Source organism: Aulonocara sp. 'chitande type north' Nkhata Bay, linkage group LG8, assembly GCF_057382095.1.
Source record: "Aulonocara sp. 'chitande type north' Nkhata Bay isolate Kocher_YH1m ecotype deep benthic linkage group LG8, A_spYH_male_GT1.1, whole genome shotgun sequence".
NCBI lineage: Eukaryota > Metazoa > Chordata > Actinopteri > Cichliformes > Cichlidae > Aulonocara > Aulonocara sp. 'chitande type north' Nkhata Bay.
This window is the reverse complement of record NC_141351.1, coordinates 10,326,318-10,345,587: the sequence shown is the minus strand read 5'-3', so window position 1 is coordinate 10,345,587 and position 19,270 is coordinate 10,326,318. Positions and strand designations below refer to the sequence as shown.

At 39.3% G+C, this 19,270-nt stretch overlaps 3 protein-coding genes across 4 annotated transcripts; 1 reads left to right on the top strand and 2 right to left on the bottom strand.

Moving 5' to 3' along the window:
- Nucleotides 1-831: 831 nt before the first annotated feature.
- On the top strand, nt 832-6,918 carry LOC147323205 (troponin T, slow skeletal muscle-like). Of its 2 annotated transcripts, none has more exons than XM_086303484.1 (13): nt 832-934; nt 2,104-2,133; nt 2,222-2,235; nt 2,324-2,350; nt 4,855-4,870; nt 4,971-5,028; nt 5,118-5,234; nt 5,387-5,464; nt 5,559-5,672; nt 5,786-5,895; nt 6,024-6,114; nt 6,198-6,238; nt 6,564-6,918. In XM_086303484.1, the coding sequence occupies exons 2-13, from the start codon at nt 2,111-2,113 to the stop codon at nt 6,607-6,609; spliced, it is 735 nt and encodes a 244-aa protein (XP_086159610.1). In that variant the 5' UTR covers nt 832-934; nt 2,104-2,110; the 3' UTR covers nt 6,610-6,918. The 2 variants fall into 2 exon arrangements, with proteins under 2 accessions (XP_086159610.1, XP_086159609.1); XM_086303483.1 differs by having other exon boundaries at nt 4,852-4,870.
- Nucleotides 6,517-12,666, bottom strand: dnaaf3l (dynein axonemal assembly factor 3 like). The gene is made up of 12 exons (XM_086303465.1): nt 12,587-12,666; nt 12,239-12,321; nt 10,523-10,629; nt 10,351-10,444; nt 10,104-10,252; nt 9,738-9,929; nt 9,509-9,631; nt 8,238-8,360; nt 7,985-8,120; nt 7,591-7,705; nt 7,361-7,435; nt 6,517-7,151 (listed from the first exon to the last, which is right to left on the bottom strand). The coding sequence occupies exons 2-12, from the start codon at nt 12,318-12,320 to the stop codon at nt 7,010-7,012; spliced, it is 1,338 nt and encodes a 445-aa protein (XP_086159591.1). The 5' UTR covers nt 12,321; nt 12,587-12,666; the 3' UTR covers nt 6,517-7,009.
- A 113-nt stretch (nt 12,667-12,779) lies between these two features.
- syt5b (synaptotagmin Vb) lies at nt 12,780-19,124 on the bottom strand. Its single transcript, XM_086303466.1, has 9 exons — nt 18,929-19,124; nt 17,876-18,079; nt 15,071-15,246; nt 14,865-14,963; nt 14,374-14,541; nt 13,985-14,152; nt 13,762-13,876; nt 13,511-13,644; nt 12,780-13,426 (listed from the first exon to the last, which is right to left on the bottom strand). Exons 2-9 carry the CDS (start codon nt 18,072-18,074, stop codon nt 13,217-13,219), a joined length of 1,269 nt encoding a protein of 422 aa, XP_086159592.1. The 5' UTR covers nt 18,075-18,079; nt 18,929-19,124; the 3' UTR covers nt 12,780-13,216.
- Nucleotides 19,125-19,270: the final 146 nt, after the last annotated feature.

The following is a 19,270-nucleotide window of genomic DNA, read 5'->3' as shown; positions in this document are numbered from 1 at the left end:
GTGTGCCTTCAATTTTGAATAAATCCCCAACAATGTCACCAACAAAACACCGCCACACCATCACACCTCCACTACGGTGGCCCCTAGAGACAAAGCACGTACAAACTCCAAAACACATGCAAACTCCAAAACACGTACAAATCCAAAACACGTACAAATCCAAAACACATGCAAAATCCAAAACACGTACAAATCCAAAACACATGCAAAATCCAAAACACGTGCAAACTCCAAAACACGTACAAAGGTCAGCATCAAACACTGTTCTCATTTTTTTTTGCCTGTCAGACTTCAGCTTATGCCCTCAATACCCACTAATAGTCCACATTCAATCCCTGTTCCTTATTTTGAAATTATGACCCATATCCACATGTTTGTAGCATGTGAATATGGGTCATATTTGTGTATCGTGTAAGTTATTGGCATCCCACTTCCTTTCTCATCTTAACCATCAAAACTAAATTTCATATCCTAATGCTGACCTACTTCTACCTAAGTTCACCACCAAAGCAATTCTGAATTCTCCAACAGTTGTTTTAAGGTTTGTCTGACAGCAAGAAGCTGCCAAAATGTCCTAAAATCTTCAAAATGACCTCAAGGTCTTAAGCTCAAACTGGTGCACAACAGAAAGCACTAAGTATTATGTTCATTACTTCAGAGAATTCCTAGCATAACATCCATCATGCACCAATAGTGAAACAATCAGAGACTGTGGAAATACATTTGTTTCCACCATATGAGTAATAACACACACACACATACATACACACACACACACACACACACACACACACACACACACACACACACACACACACACACACACACACACACACTCCTCCTTGTCGCCCAGAGGACCCCATATAAAGCTGTGTTTCCCCTGCACTTGTTACTGCTCTTCGTTTCAACATCAGTGTTGTTGTCTGCTGTTCAGGTATGTACTTTGACCTTTTCCTATGATATCTAAACTGACATTTAAATTATAGCACCATCCACATCCAAATAAGATAATCAGCTCGAGCTACAGTTTCCACTGAGCACATGCTCAACTTAGTATTGCTAAATTAACAGCTATGAAAAATCAAGCATTTGCAATAAATGGAACGACTTTGATGATAAGACACTAAAAACTTTGCTCAGATTAGTGAGTTTGGATTTGGAAATGACTTATTTGTTATATTCAGTGTCTTTTCCGGTTATTTTGAGTGAAATATAAACACCCAGTGTGCAGTATTTGGTGTTTGGGATTTTCATGAAGTGAAAAAACTCAGTGGTTTATTCTTGATCAAAACAATTCTGTAATGTATTTAAATACTGGACCCACCAGTGTGTTAGTGGGTGATGATAAAGGTGTAACATTTCTCAGAATAAACATGCTCCAGTTATTCTCGGTAACTCTGCTGGTCAATTAATGCAATAAAATCCTCCTGAAATCCTTCAGTCCTTTTGTCCATACCTGTTTATTTAGACTGACACAGTCATATCTTAAAATCCTTGCTAAAATTGACCTGCGAGGTATTGTAGACACTTTTATCAGTGCCTGTAAACAGGTAGTATCATACATTTGCATAGGAATGAGACTTCAATATCCCAAATTTGCCTTTGTTGGTTTTTGTCTATTTGATCAGTCAAACATGGTTTTGTACTCATGCAACATCTCACAGTGACACATGTGCATAAACCTATGAAGTAATGGTTAAAATATCTGTGAGGCTACGCACGTATTTAAAGATCCTTTTAATTTACTGAGACTGCACGTAGATCAAATGATAATAGAGGACTTGGCTGGTGTTAATAGCAGCTAGCCGACCAGCTTAATCTCCTTCTATCCCACATTCTCTCTTGTAAATCAAATTAAACAAGATGGACTGGACAGCTGTTACCTCACTCTGATCCTGGATAATTGGATGCTGCTCCAATCCAGTGTCCCTCTGGCCTCTTCTATTCCTAGATCATTAGCTCCAAATGGCCTTTCACTTAATCTTATCCCCTAAAGTAAAATCTTACACTGGATGTTGCTTTTTTAATTTCAAAGGTTTGGAAAAAGACGTGTGGTGCATTATAACTATACATAATAGCACTGATTTCTATGTGTCTTTCCAGTGTCATCATGTCTTACTTAGATGAACACGGGTGAGTCGATCCAGTCCAGAAAGTTCTAATTCATTAACTTGTGTTTTATGGCACGTCTAATGCATTCTTTCAATTCCTTTTGATTTAGAGGGCATCACGAGGGTAAGGGCAGCAATTCTTTCATTTAATAAATATATAAGCTGCAATTCATATCTCAACTCAATCAGACTGTGACTCTTTCTTTCTCCAGAAGAAGATGAGGAGCAGGGAGAGGGAGGTGAGACTGAAGGCTCAGTGTGGGTTGATTATATTTAGCATACCTTGGAGATAACAGATCAACTACCAGCTGTTTTAGCAATCCAGTAGTAGAGACACCCCATAGACCCACACAATTGCGAATATGGTTTAAATCCTGTAATTGACTTAATGTTTACGTGTTGATTCTGTATTTCTGTGGGTAGTCCATAATCACTACCTTAGTGCACAACCCAGTATCACGGAAAAACGTGTAATAGATGCGCTGGTCCATTTGGACACGCATGTTGAGGTAGCCTGTAAGCTGCAGCACCAGCAGAGGGAGATATTTTATTTAAAGCAAACATGAAAATGATCGGAAAGCATTTAAACAGACATTACTAACAGATTTACATGTAAATACACATTAGCCGCCTAGCTTAATTATTTCTGGTGATTAAGGACCTAGCATACTTCATACATTCCTTGCTCACTAGCCACTTCTTGGTTTTAACCCTATAATGCCATTTGTATCATATTTGCTACATGAATTTCTGAGACCTCTATGTCATCAACATGATCAATACTTGCCATAATTTCACAATGTTATGGACAAAACTCTTTTTTTTCCTCTAAAATTAACATTGTTGTTAACAAAAAGTTGCCAAACACGCCCAATTTATCAAATGCGATACAAAAAATATATAATAAATATATCATAAACATGATACAGAAAAAAAATTGTGGATTTTGTTATAAGAACATCTCAGTTCCAAAAAATCTGAAATTTCTGGCTATTTTTTGATGGGTTGGGTCTCACAGGGTTAAATATATTATCTCCCCTTTCTGGTTCTGCAACTTTTGCATGCATGTCCATTTCATGCTTTGGAGAGGCAAAGCTGGCAAAGGTGGGGCTGTCACCTTGGAGGTGGTTTAGAGAGTGCTGAGTTGAACTGCTCTTTCATCATGTGAGTCGTTAGAAACATCTGTAACATTTGTGAATTTTTTTTCCCACCCTCACCATACGAGTTATAAAGGTCACATGGGTCGAGGTGTGAGTTGGGGTTGAATCGCATGGGAAAGGATCTCAAGACTGTGTTCCAAGTAGCTGACAAATGGTGTCATAGGCCACCACCTCTACTTAATGACGGCTGTTCAAGCTGGACATAGATGGCCTCCTTGACTCCTCTGTTTCATTTATTTGCACTCTTGGCTGTGTACTATGTGGGAATCTTTAACATTTTAATCTCTGGAGGTGAGCATAAGAGACTCACCTGCATGCTGTTTTGCTTGTTAGTGGCTGCCAATATGAAGAAAATGAGCTTTAAAGAAGGTAAACAGCTTGATTCAAACAGTAAATGAAAATGAATTGCAGGGAGGTTCCAACAAATCAAATCAAATCAAATCACTTTTATTGTCACATCACATGTGCAGGTACATTGGTACAGCACATGTGAGTGAAATGCTTGTGTGCGAGCTTCACAAGCAACAGAGTTGTGCAAAATACAATAACGTAAACAAGCAAAATACAAGAATGGCTACATCTGAAACTAATAAATATATGTACAATATATAATAGTATATGCATTTCTGGATGTGTATACTAAATATTTTTCTACGTGTGTGTGTGTGTGTGTGTGTGTGTGTATACACATATTTTACAAATTAAATAGAGTAAACAATAAAATAAAATATATAAAAATATACAGAGTTGAGACATGTGCAAAACAGTGGCATTACTGTACAGTATGGAGTGCATAATGTTAAAGTTCCAGTAGTGAAGCTGAGGTGTCTATGAAGTGTTCAGCAGTCTGATGGCCTGATGGAAAAAGCTGTCTCTCAGTCTGCTGGTTCGGGACCGGATGCTGCAGAACCTCCTTCCTGATGGAAGTAGTCTGAACAGTTTATGGCTGGGGTGACTGGAGTCCTTGATGATCCTCCCCGCTTTCCTCAGGCAGCGCTTCCTGTAGATGTCTTGGAGGGAGGGAAGCTCACCTCCAATTATCCGTTCAGAGCACCGCACTACTCGCTGGAGAGCTTTGCAGTTGTAGGCGGTGCTGTCGCCATACCAGGTGGTGATGCATCCAGTGAGGATGCTCTCAATGGCACAGTGATAGAAGGTCCTGAGGATGCGGGGGCTCATGCCAAATCTTTTCAGTCTCCTGAGAAAGAAGAGGCGCTGCTGCGCCTTCTTCATTGTTTTGTTTGTGTGTACTGACCACGTAAGATCCTCAGCCAGATGTACACCAAGGAACCGGAAGCTGCTCACTCTCTCCACAGCAGCGCCGCTGATGGTGATGGGGGTGTGTACTTCTCTGCACCTCCGGAAGTCCACTATCAACTCCTTTGTCTTTGCGACGTTGAGTGTGAGATGGTTAGAATAAGATAAAGATAAACAGCTTCCTGTCTGATATAAACTTGGTTTAACTTGAGCTTTTCTGTTTCAAGATGTATTTTTGATTATTCTAATAACAATAACAATAATAATAATGATGATAATAACTGATTTACTGTTTCATTACTTTTCTGGCTGCCATACTGAAGAAGAACGGCCCAAATACAAGTAAGAAAATACAAGAATATTATGCTGTGAGCTTTCAAAATGATTTGATTAGTAAAAAACAAAGCATAGCAAATCAGTACGCCTTCATGTGGTTTTACAGGCCACTTACGCAACTCGGTGCACCAAAAATCCCAGAGGGAGAGAGGGTTGACTTTGATGTAAGTGCCTTAATATCATTGTTTAAGAAAAGAAATACATTACACGAAAACCAAACATAAGTAATCCCAGTAAGTTTCTCCCATGCTAGGATATCCATAGGAAAAGGATGGAAAAAGATCTTCTGGAACTACAGACACTGATTGAGGTCCACTTTGAGCAGAGGAACAAAGAAGAAGAGGAATTGATTGGACTCAAAGCAAGAATTGTAATGCCCTTCCCCATACTATTTTCTTGTTTTGCATGTTTGTCTATTTTCCCCTCACTTGTTTGTATGAAAAAGGGATTTGTCAGGGTGCAGTCACCATTCAGGCTAATAGAGAGTAAAGCAGCAGAGTTGTTGTTTTTTTTTCAATGTAGGAAAGCCGGAGGGCAGAAAGAGCTGAGCAGCAGCGTGTAAGGGCTGAAAAAGAGCGGGACAGACAAACACGGATAGCGGTAATGAAATATGTTAACACATATGTTGCTTATTCCATGAAAATATCAATAATCCAACAAAGAAAAGAATAATTTAAGTGACGATGCAACTCAGGAGGAGCGGCAGAGGAAAGAGGATGAAGAGGCAAAGAAGAGAGCAGATGATGAGGCCAAGAAGAAGAAAGTTCTCTCCAACATGGGCGCTCACTTTGGAGGGTTCCTAGCAAAGGTCAGAGGGATTCAAGTGATTCATTTGCGGGCAGGCGTACCGCTATATTCTGCAGATATGTGAGGTGCATTTCTAGGCTGATGTGACTGGGCAAGAGCGGTCGTTTCTTACAGGCAGAGCAGAAACGGGGTAAAAGACAAACTGCAAGGGAAATCAAAAAGAAGACACTGGCAGAAAGACGCAAGCCACTGGCAATTGAGAGCCTGAAAGAGGATGGCCTGAGGTCAGTTAAAGCCTTCACTGGATTACATTTTTATTTAGCTACATGTTATAGATATATCAGCTGGATAAGCCTGAGGCAAACAATTGTTTAAGCCTTAGACACAAGCTGTAATGCCTTTTGTGTTTTAGAGAGCGAGCCAAGGAGATGTGGGAATGGATCCACCAGCTGGAGTCAGAAAAGTTTGATCTGACTGAGAAGATGAAGAGACAGAAATATGAGGTTAGCCCTTTACTTGGGAATATTTAAGATTTTTATATTAGAAATCGGAGACATTATATTCTTATGTACTTTTTCTTTTTCAGATCAATGTCCTCCTGAACAGGATCCAACACGCTCAGAAATTGTGAGTCAGACGGCTTGTCTCAATCTACCCACAAAACAAGGGAGCTAAGTGCAGGGTTGTAGGTAGATCAACTCTTTGCACATCTTTGACTATGCAAAGATTTCACAGGTCACTGGCAACAACCACACACGCACAGGAAACACAATAATCTAAGATCTTGCTACTTTCTGAACAGGATACACACACACACACTTTATTTAATATATTTAAATAAAGCGACAGAGCAGAAAGAGGAACTAGCACTACTTTACTCTCTTACATTTCGCTGATCTCCTGTGAACTACTGTTTACGATCTCCTTTTAATCTTCTTTTTTCTTAATGCAGCAAAAAGGGACATGGCAAGGGAAAAGTTGGAGGACGTTGGAAGTGACCTCATACACACACAGACACACACAGGAAGCATAAACAAACAAGAGGATGGTTCACTAGTTCCAGGACAAACTTCCAGCACCTTTGCAGTGTTCAAATAATGGCTTCCTGTAGGGTTTATTTGAATACATCAACTTATACTTACATTTGTGGCTATTAAAATACACATATAAATATATTTGAACTGCTGTAATGGTTTCATTTAAACAAGATGTGAAATATTATTAATTCATAGTTGCTACCAAACAAATATGAATTATTATCTGAAGCATCTGACAGCTCCTCCTAGTTGGTTTGCAAACTGCTGATAAACAAGATGTGAAATGTCTCTGTTGTATGGCTTTATTATGCTAAGTGTCTCTCGCATCTTGGTAAACAGCTATGCTGCGATACGAACATCTCTACTTTATGTGTTGTACGAAGACGGCGTGGACGTCATTACTGGTCCCCTCATGCCAAGGTTCAAATCCAGCCTCTAAAGCGATGTCCTCTACTTTCTTTGCAAAGCCAGCTTCTTGCTCTTTATTCAGATCCAAAATGTACCTGAGACACACATAATGACACAGGAATGCACTGTGAATCCAAATATGGCAATCGCTGTCGCTATTAACTTTCAAGAACAGTGTCACAATTGAATTATAAGGAATATGTGGCAAACTCAAAATATCCCATATGCAAATGCCGATACACGGCAGTCACTGTAGTCCTGGTGGCCATGGTAACGAGCCCTGTGTTACTAAAAAAACCCTCACTTGGCCAACTCCACGACAAGCACAGCGTCTGGTGCTGCAATCTGTCTCATCATCGGGCCCAACTGGTGCACAAAGCTTTACAGCAGAGGCAGAGAAGGAAGCAAAAGCACAGAGAACGAAACATGGTCAGCAGTTATATCAGTAGTGTGCAGTCCAGGTGACTGGATGCTAAAGGAATATTTTTTCAAGATGACTTAATATATTTCGTATTCATTTAAAGAAAAATCCACCTGGCGGAGAAGTAAATGGTGTTGAAGAATTGGGAATATTTCTGTTTCTCAGGCAGTTTGTGAAATGAGTCCAAAGGCAGGAAGGTGACAGAGATCCCATTTGGATACATCAAGTCTGAATGGGGTTAGAGAAAACGCAGTGCTGGTTTTAGTTGCTATTTTCTGGAAATGAAACATCAAAACATATTGCATGAAGACAGGAAGTAATACAGTAAATAGCTGGAGCACCTCATTCCCCTTTAAACTTCTCTTAAAGTTGTCCAAAAGAACAAAATGAAAGAACATATAAAAATAGAAACCAACCTTTCACATCACTTTAAGGGTCTTTTTGTCACAGTGGTTTTACACTCTGGTTTTAATCAAAGCTAAAGCTGAAGGCCTTTTAGCATTTCACCTTTAATACTGACAGTCCGTATGGATGTGTCGTCCTCTGCATCGGTGTATGTTTGAGAAGTAGTAGGGCAGCCCCGTCTGCTGGACAGGGACTGGAACAATCCTTGCAGATTTGCGAAAGAGATATCCTGGGCGGTCTGTGGATGTGAGAACAGGATGGATGACAACAGACAGACAGTAATGTGTTTAGAGATGTGCGCACACTGATTCCAGCAATGAAGACAGAAAAAGACAGAAAACTTTGTATGTTTTACCTTAATGGGTTGCCCATTCTGTGTCTTCAGCAGACTCTTGTCATCAGTTTCAATGCCAAAGGACAGGTAGGGACTAGAAACAATGTCTCCCCAGTATCCCCTGATGGATACTTTGTCTCCTTTCTGTACAGACACATGACCAAAATTAGCTTCCTTCGTCAACTTACTGTTTACAGTGAAGTGAAAAAGTAGCTGGCCCCTTCCTGATTTCTTGATATGGTTTTTCACACATTTGTCACACTTACATGTTTCAGTTCAGCAAACTCATTTTAAATATAATACAAAGATAACCCGAGTAAATACAAAATGCAGGTCTTCAATGATGGTCTTATTTATTAGGGGAAAAAACGTTATGCTTACCTATCTGGCCCTGTGTGAAAAAGGCATTGCCCCTTTTGTTGAATCATGAATGAACTGTGATAACCACATTCTTTATGGCTGAGTTCAATTTCTTCTCCTTCACACTCAGGCCTGATTAATGCCAGACCTGCTGGATCATGAAATCATTTAAACAGAACCTGTCTGTTCTGTTTAGGTGATAGATAGAGCAGGCTTCTCTATCTATCATCTACAAATGGTTACAAAGAATTTTATTAGGCTTTGGGACTCCAGTGAACCACAGTTAGAGTCCTTATTATCCACAAATGAAGAAAACATGAAACAGGGTGAACCTTGCCAGCCTACTAAAATTACTCCAAGAGCACATAGATGACTCATCCAGAGGGCACAAAAAACCCTGAACAGCATCTAAAGAACTGCAGGGCTCACTTGCCTCAGTTAAGGTCAGAGTTCATGATTCAACAATAAGAAAGAGACTAAGCAGAAATGGCATCCACAGGAGCCCCGAGATGAAAACCACTGCTGACCAAAAAGAACAGGCTTCTCTCATGTTTGCCAAAAAACATCTTGATGATGAGTCAAAAGCTGAACTTTTTGGAAGGTTTGTCTGGACTAAAATCAGACTGAGTTACTTTGACAAGCTTTAAACAAGTCTGTTCATACTTAAAATCCTCCAGTGGCTGAATTAAAACAATACGAGGACAATGACTTTTTCAAGCAGGGCCAGGCATGTTTGGATAGTTTTTTTTCCTCCTAATAAATGAAATCATAATTTAAAAACTGCATATTCTATCCACACAGTGTATCTTGGTCGAATATTAAGATTTCTTTAATGATCCCAAATGTGAAACACGTGACAAAAAAAAATCATTGAAGGGAAAAATTCACGGCACTGTAGAAGAGCGATGTAGAAAAAAACGATATGTAATTACCTGACTAAAGACTCTTGAAGACAGCAAACTAGGATTAGTTATTTGATAGACGCCTTCCCTCATTTCGAATGCCAGTCCCTGTTCCCTCCATCGCATGTATTGCTGTCTGTTGATGACGCCACACTGCAGACAACCAGGACACAAACATATATTTGAATTTCTTTAACCAACTTTTTATTTGCAAAATCTCTGGCCACACCAGAGGAATGTGCAGAAAGTACTCAGATACCCCTTTCTCATGAAGCTTCATTGTAAGATCCCAGTCAAAGCAGCCCTTCTTGGAGTCATAGCGTGTCCCGAGGTGTTGCCTGACTCGATAATCCCAAGCTTTGGACATGATAGGAGCAGGACGCTCTGGTGATGAAGACCGAGTTTGGATCCATGACTTAAATATCATGTCCAGTTCGTCTCGCTCCTTAAACTGTAAAAAGTGTCCATACTCAGTGAATAAAATTTTGAAGCTTTTTCTGAATGTGTAAAGCACTTACACTTACAAATTTTAATGATTATGTGCAGTGCACTACAGGTTATACTGAGCAAGCTGCAATGTCTGGCTGTTTAGGTAAAAATAAGCTCCCTCAGCAGATGTTTGTACCTTAAGGAGAGTTGTGTTCAGACAGGCATGCGTTGCCATTGTTTCAGTAACAGACAGAGAAAGTTGTGATGCTACACGTTGCAGTACTTCCTCTGCCTGACTGCGGATTTCTGCGTTTCCAAACACCTCTAGGAAAACTTCGGTCTTCTCTAAAGATTTAAAATAAGGATTAAAAAACCCCACTGGTTTATGGACAACAACATATCTTGCTTTAATAAAATGAATAATTTATCCAACTCCCATGTACCATTAATCCCCATGCTGTCCTGGGGAATCAGTGCCAGGTAGAGGAGCAGCAGCTGTCTGGCAACAACCTCCATGTTGTTTTCTATGACCCATATCTGCAGTGTGGCAAAAAGAAGTTATTTGAAGCTCAAAGTATTGTTAGCCATTTGCAGTTTTAAAAGACTTAGGCTCACATGGACACTTTGTTTGTCTTGCAAACCGGCAATCGTCTTTAAAATATGTCGTGGATCTCCACTGCCCACCAGTAAAACATTCATTTCCCCTTCACATCTCTCAGGGCCTAGTAAGAGAAAGAGAGAGAGAGAGAGAAAACACATATTATGCTTCTGTTGCTGGATAAGGAACCTCAGTACATTTAACCTGACAGGGACAAACTGTAGGTGATAGAAACTGAATATAGAAATCTGGAGAAACAGGTCAGATGTTTACTGATGGACCTGTGATACTGACAGAGTTGACAGAGACACAGTGTAGGATACAGTATCAGATGATAAAACACGACTGACGGATGACACAGTTTGCTGATCCATTGCGTGTATCCAGTTCTGGGTCGACTTACCGAGGTTGATTTGTGTGATTTTGAGTGGAAGGATCAGACACCATACCTTTCAAATGTCAAATTTCAATCTTTGAACAAATTTCCGCAAAATGTTCAGAAGACAAACTGTCTACAGCTGCACCAAAAAACTCACTGAAAAATGCATTTAGTTGTTTTACAGTCTTTAAATCATTTCAGCCTCATCTTCACTCAAATATTGCCATCAACTCCAAGATCCAACTGTGATAAACACTATTTATATCAGTGTGACCAATTATAAAACAAAACAAATTTCCCACGTGTGGGACTAATAAAGGTTATCTTATCTTATCTTATCTTATAATGTGACAAATGATTGATCATCAGTGCTATTTTTGCCTCTGTTAGCTGCTGTTAGCTGGCATTAGTGAAACTTTCTTTTAAGCGGATCCAGAATTGTTGGACTCTCATGCAATGTGAGAATGTAATCAAACACTTTATTGGGAGGAAATGTACTTCTGAGGCCTACCATTAGCCTCAGAAGTACATTTGGCTAGTTTATAACCAGCTGGTGTTTTTGTTTAGCTGGTTCATCATCAGCTGTCCAGAGACAGGAGGGTCGCATGTTTAATCTGCTGACGATCAGTAACTGCGGCAATATCAGGAATAAATAAGCATGTTTATGCATGTCTTCCTGACTTCAGTTCAGGAGATGGGGCTTGAGAGGAGGAAGAGGATGAACTTTTATTCAGATGCTGATTGTGTTGTCTCTTTTTGTGCTTTCACTTAATTGTTGAAGTGGATCCCTTCTCAGATAATAAAATAATTCTTCATATCTTGAGTATGAAGGTGCAAACATTAATTAAAACTTGCCTCCTCAGCACATGAACTCCTGAGAATTAACTTCTTTTCTGTCTCTGATATAAGACATATGTGGCAATTCTCTGGCCACATACATAAGATCAGGCAGAACAGTCCATCGGGATCACTGTATTCAAGAGGCAACATGACATCTTACACTATGTATTTTTAATGCTTTAATTCTTTATTTGTTGGAATTTAAAATAAATTTAGAATTGCACACTAATAAATCTATATTTATGAGTACACCATTATTTTTTCTATTCAAAAAACCTAAAAAAAAAAAAAAAAAAAACCCGACTGACTGTATCTAATTTTGAGATATCACACGTGTATTGTGTATTTATGTGTGTGAAACTAAAACGTGGCTGTCTATTTTTAAATGCACTCAACGCAGCATAATAAATGAATACTCTTGAAAAACATCAAAGCAACTCATACAATCCTTTATCTGCTCTGACGCACGTGCGCGGGCCCACTCACAGGATCCTCGTGCAGCCAAGACTCTTACCGATATGGAGCAGGTCGCGTGCAGGACTGAAGCCCCACCAAGTGATGCAACCCGCACCCTCAGATGCCCGTCCAGCACTCATACTGCAAAGAAAGGCAAACGAAGGCGTGCACCCCGTTGGTTTACGTCAAGACAAAACAAACGGCGGTAGGCAAGGGACCATATCTTAACACAAAGCCGTAAAAATATAAAATAGCTTAGTTCAACTAATGCTAGCCAACTGCTACAGAACTTTTAAATGGTGCCCTGAAAATACAGCTATTGCTCAAACGCATAAGTGTGTCTCTGACTTTAATTCTGTAATTAAAAAACCTTAGATAATATCAAAAACTATTTGTTAAACCTCACCCGACCGACTCTTTGACGACAGCTGTAAAAAGTGTGAAGCTGAAAGTAAGTTTGGGTTCTGTTGCTAGGCAACACTTTTGGCTACGTAGACACCATCTACTGGTGAAAAGAGTGAATTACACAGTACGCTCTTCTATGAGTGCCTTCATTGTTAAAGTTTATTCAATTTATTAAAAGAAACTGAGCATTAATGTGAAACATTCCATTGTAGGTTTATTTGTTTATTGCACCACAACACTAGAAAGTGAGCAAAAAGGCCCAAAATACATTAAAAAACAACAAAGTTCACATCATTGAGTAATTATGTGAATAAACTCTCTTTCATCAATTTTTAACATAACCTTGCATGGGCCTACACAAGAGATGCACATTTACAGATATGTGGTTTCTAGGCTTATAAAGACAATCACTTTGGTTTATGGTATGAGGTAAATATGGGGAGACAAGGTTTTAATAACAGCCAAATATCAAACATTGCTTGACAGGTGCATATATACACACCTACAGACACACACACACGCAATATGTGTCTCAAAGGAAATAAAATGGAAAGGAGAAAATAGAAATTAAGAAAACTTCGGGTTTAACAACAAGTAGCATATTGGCAGCAGTCACTACTCAGGTGTGACTCTAACGAGGTTTTGCTTTGAGTGCCGCATCTACTTCTTCTTCAGGCAGAAGAGTGTGCCACTGGGCTACTGGACGTCTGGGATTAGCAAGCATGTCTGACCAGTGGCGCAGTCCGACTCCTGTAGCTCCATAACCCATAAAGGTCTTTCCAATAGGGTCGTTGCTTCCAAGTTTATCGTAGTCGAATACTGTGATGACAACCTGCACTTTCTGAAAGGCAAAAGAAATACAAATGACAAGCTTGTCCACACAGTGCTTGGTGTTTCAAAACTGATTACCGGTAATAAAAGGTACCTGTATTTGCTCAAAGGGGACTTCAAAGCTGAAACTCTCATTAAAATAAGGATTGAGTGTGTTTTTCTTTACTGTTGTCTTCTTCTTTTTAATCCGTTTCCCATTTTGTTGCAGAACAATCTTCACATATGGGTCTTTTGAAAGAGGAAGTGAAGGTGAGTTGCATCATGCATGTCTATTTCAATTCCTTATGATACTTGGGGATTTATTTTTTCATTTATTTGACTGATAAAATCATGAGGCCTGATTACCTGATAAACCTCCAACATCCATTTTCTTAAGGTTCTTTGCCTCCATGATGTTCACTGTCAGTTTCCCGGCAGTGGGTACATAGCGCAATGAGATGCAGATATCACCCAGTTTTTCCTGCAGGGATAAAATTTTGTGAAGAGAATATTGAAAAAGGGTTATTATCCAGATGTTTAGCATTGAAGGGTTGAAGAGCTGAAACATGTTTAAACAAAGATACAGTACCTCCTCCTTCTCACCACTCTCCAAGTCCCTCCATTGTTGCATTGGCTGACCCAAATCAACACTGTTCATGGGAATCTTTATTTCACCGATCATGTCATGCTTGGAGAATCGATCAAAGTCAAAAACCTGCAAGACCAAAGTCTTTCCACCCAGCTCTGCGTATGGAATCTAAAAAGAGGGGGAAAATGATAACAGACATTTCAAAACATACTGCATTGGTATTTTGGGGGGAAGGGACAAGTTGAGGTTGATTAAGGGGAAGAAAAGTCTGAAGAGGAAGTGGAGACTTGTGCCCAGCGAAGCGTGAAAAGCAACAGCCCGAAGCACCAACTCGAGCTGTGACAAAGACAAAACCCTGACAGCATCAAGTCGACAAGGACAAGTAGTACCTTGAAGATGAAAGTTTCGTTGAAAACAGGGCACAGGTTTTTGCGCTGAACCTTGGTCTCGTACTTCTTCTTTTTATCTGGCAGCAAAAAAACTTTGACATAGGGGTCTGAAGTCCCCCCCATGTCCATAGCGGCAAGGTCCTGAGCCTGAAGGATACCCACGATGAGCTTTAGAGGAAAGAGATCAAGTGTCAGAATCAATGTTATTAGAGTTATCTATAAGTAAAGACTAAAACTAGTTGAGAAAAATGTTTTAGTTATCTGGAATAAAAATCTAAACTAAACTGTAAATGAATCAGAATCACAATCAGAATCGTGTTTATTGGCCAAGTATATGTGCAGACACATACAAGGAATTTGGTTCCGGTAGATGAAATAGAAATACTTAAAAATACAGAACTTTAATATATCTGGACAGAACTGGTCTGCAGTGGTTTAAGTGGTCAAAAAGAAAAAGGGTAGGAATTTTGACATTTCCATGGAGGACTTACCTGAGCATCTGTGAAGTTGTAGTCCAAGGAAAACTCCAGTTTACCCAACTTTTCCTGTTCTTTCTCCTCTTCCTCCCCTTCTTTCTTCACCTCCCCCTCCTATAAGATTAAAACAGACACACACACACACACACACACACACACACGATTTTCTTGTAGTTCTTGAGCTGGTAAGATAAGATAATATAATACAGTGATAGGCGTACCTTCTCTCCAGTCTCTCCTTCACCTTCCTTTGCCTTTCTGCGGCGACCTGCCTTCCCCTCCCTCGCTTTCTTTGGCTTTTTCTTTTTACCAAAGCATTTCTTAAAAATGCAGAAGATGAAGCATGCCACCAAGACCAGAACCACCACAACAATGGCTCCCACTGCCCACATGGGAACTGCCAAAATAGAGATATGGGTTGGCCCATCAGTGGATGTTATAGAAGTATGGTTATCATGAAAGTGCTGGAAATCTCTGATCCGCCTTTGCTGTTAACATACACAGAACTAACACAATGCTGAAACAACAACCAAAACCTCATTAAACAAATATGAGTCAGAACTTCAGATTGATATCCTCACTTTTCAATTCTCTCTATGGAAGGTTTTTTAAAAGCTTGCTGATCTCGTACCTTAAGAAGAGGATTGAACTTTTTTATATCTTAAAATTACAAAAAAAAACTAGGGAAAGTCACTTTTTCCCAGTGTTCAGTTGCATCAGGTTAATCAGTTATAACAATATTGTTCAAGGGGACCTATTATCCACCTAATTGGTTTTTACAGTAGTGTGCAAAAGTTTTGAGCCACCCCTCATTTGTGATATTTTCGATTTTGAGCAGCAAGGTCTTGAGCATTAGTTCTCCAGACTTTCTGAAGGACTGTGAACATTGGGTTCTTTTTCACTCATTTTCAGTCCAGTTCTTGTATTTGGGCTTTTTCAAACAAATGCCTTTTTGCATTCAAGAAGAAAAAAAAACTAAAACTAACACAATAGATGAACTAGTGTTTTGTCCACACACATAATTTAGCAAAGAAGGAATTCTTTAGTTGAATATATGAATGCCAAAGATAACACAGTTTGATGGGCATAAAATAGTATTTTTGCAGGTTTTAGATGTGTCCTTGATCGAGCACAGCTGATTTAAATGGCTAAATTACCTCCTCAACATGTCTTAAAGTTCTCCAGAAGTCTGATAATGAACTAATCATTTGAGTCAGGTGTGTTGACCGAGGGTCTAAAACCTGCAGGACACCAGTCCTTGAGGCCTGGAGTTCCCGACCCCTGGTATACACAAAGGAAGTCAGGAGAGATGTACAAAAGTGAGTGTCCACAGGCCTCTGTAAAACACGGTGGAGGTTCTGTCATGGTTTGGGCCTCCATTTCAACCAGTGGTGTTGGAGATCTTGTCAAAACTGATGGAATTATGAATGCAAAAATGTGCTTGGAGATTTTGATCACCCATGCAGTACCATCTGGAAAGACTTTGTTTTTCAGCATAACAATAATCCCAAACATACTAGCAGTAAAAGTATACCTGGATTTAACACACACACACACACACACACACACACACACACACACACACACACACACACACACACACACACACACGAACTGGCCTCCCCAGAGCCCAGACCTCAACTTTATTGAAGCAGTGTGGGATAATCTTGACAGAGAACAGAACAAAAGGAAGCAAACTTCCAAAGAAGAGCTTTAAATGTCCTTCAAGAAGCCTAGAGAACTATTTCTGAAGACTACTTAGGAAATTACAAGAAAGCTGCTTAAGAGAGTTCAGACTGTGTTGCAGAATTAAGGTGTTCATATTAAATATTACCTTTCAAGCTCTTTATAATTGTACAAAGCCTGATTTTTGCCTCATACCATTTATGAGGCAAAAACGTTTATCTATGTTTCCACGTGTTTCAATAATCAGTGAATCCATTTCCCATTTTCCAAGCAACATATGAATGAATTAGAGATGGCATAAGATTTCTGCACTGGAATGCATTCTTAGAATAGTGGACGCCTCATTTAAATTTCAAAATATTCTAATACTGGGCCTTTGCGCAGAGGCTTAGTTTATGTTTGATCTGAAATAGGTCAAATAACTCACAGTTATTTGTATGTGATTACCTCATTTTTTCAGACTTTGCTCATGGTTGTTTATGAGTATCTGCCACTGTAACAATAAATATATTTCAGAAAGTAAAAGCAAAACATAGCAGTTCCCCTTCAGACATTAACAGCTGTTCATGAGCTTGGAGACAGAACCAAAGGTGTAATGCATAATGTCAAAATAAATCATGATTTCTTCTTTTTACCACAATAACTAAAACTTTCTCAAAATTATATTTTAAGCACTTTGTTATCTATGTTTTGCTAATGTTGTGTTATGTCAATAACACACATGTCAGCATTGAGATAATAACAGTCTGTAAACCCGCAGCCACCACTAGTTGCTCCACCAACCGCAGAAGCTCATTAAACGCTTTACTCTTATTATCATAAGCAGTAGTTCTTCATTTCTTGGCAAAATGACTCAGAAGCACGTTTTCGTGTTCTGTCATTGTAGGCATAAACACTTAAACTGTTGACGTTCTTTGAAATCATTCTTTATGCCACATCACTTATGTTAAAAAGAGCAATTTAGTGTTGGAAATTTCTTCTTACATCTACAGTAGCTTGAACTTTTGTGGAAGACTATAAACATAACTCCTAAACATAACTGGTAAATACATTGATAAATATTATCCATCTTCTTCTGCTTATCTGGAGCCGAGTCACAGGGGCAGCAGCCTAAGTAGAGAAGCCCAGACCTCACTCCAGGAGGCATCCTTATCAGATGCCCGAACCTCCTCAGCTGGCTCCTTTCGATAAATAAATTATAAATCCCTTTGATAAATATAAATTTGACATAATGTAAATTCTGCACAGGGATAGTTTCCTCCCCAATAGCCACATTTAGTTTACGTCATCACTGGTTTATGGATTTCTGTATCATTTTGCAGATTGTGGCAGTAGCTTACTTGACAGATGACTCAGCTCATTCATGAACTTTTCCTTCATGTGGTTGTAGTCGTGCCCAGGTTGATGTTCTGTATGTGAGTGCTCATGGTGTTCTGAATGAGAGTGCTCATGATGAGCAGGCTCTGTTGTTTCCTCCGATTCTGGTTCAGACGGCTCAGCGGCCCTCCGGACTCGAACCCCAGCACCGACCAGCCTCATGTCAGCTGCCAAAACATTAGAATTACTACAGTTATTCACGCTGTTTTTAAGTTGGCTGCCACATTGAATGATAACACAACTTTACATGCATGCTGTGTAATCCCTGTGTTAATGTGTTGCAGGAAGGTTGAAGAGCATAGGACAACTCTAAGCCAGATGCTCAACATGGCTGACCCTAATCCCTCTGTTACTCTCATGCTCTCCTCCATCTCGTGGCCCACGCTTTCACTCCCACGTTCAGCCCATCCCCATTTCTCTCTCATCACTGACTCTGCTGTGGACTGGATTAAACTATGCCTCTACAATATTAATCCAAAACCACAGATTCTCAAAGCTTTAAAAAATAGGGGTTGGTATCATCCTTTGGTTTGCCTTGCATAAAGCCACTGTTTCTGTCATATTGACTGTTTAGAACAATATTTAAATGAGGTTAAGTGGAACACAGGCAACTTTTGGAAAAAACAGATTTTTTAATAAGTAGTTATTATGAGCTGTATTTCCATTTTAAAAGCAAACAAAAATGGCAGTAAAAGTAATTTTTACTGCACCCATTTACTGTGTTTAATAATTGAACATTGAAATTGAATATAGCTTAATGAAATTAAATGATCACTGAAGGACATTTATTAAAATTGAAAACACGATGTGATATCTAATAGGAAACTAAAGTATGTAAAATGAACAATCTGCAATATTAGTGGTCCTTTAAATTGGTTTCTTCAAAGCCAACAGGAAGAAAATACACACACAGAAATACAGCATGTTTTTCTCCTCAGTTTAGACCCTTTTTTTTTAGGATTTTTCCACTTAATCATAACAACAGTGTTTGAAATTTTACTGAATATTTATCTTACCTGTTGATATCTCCCTTTAATTTTGTCAACACCAAAAGGAGGCAACTTCTAGTTCGGTGTCTTTCTTGTAGCTTTTCCTCTGGCTTGTTGAAGACCCTGCACACCTATCAATCCTTGGGTATGCTGTTGACTAGAACTGGCAGGCTCCCTGCAACCCTTTCCACCAAAGCTAAAGCACTGGCAAATCACTAGAGAAATGTTGTCATTTAATCCCCCCACTTCCCCCCCTCCTACTGATATTAGAAGGCAGACAACACATCTGTTGCTTTACGTCTGACTAAAGAAAAATTTAGACCATCATTCACCTTTTATTGTGTTGTAGTTGCAGGGTTGGTAAATTTA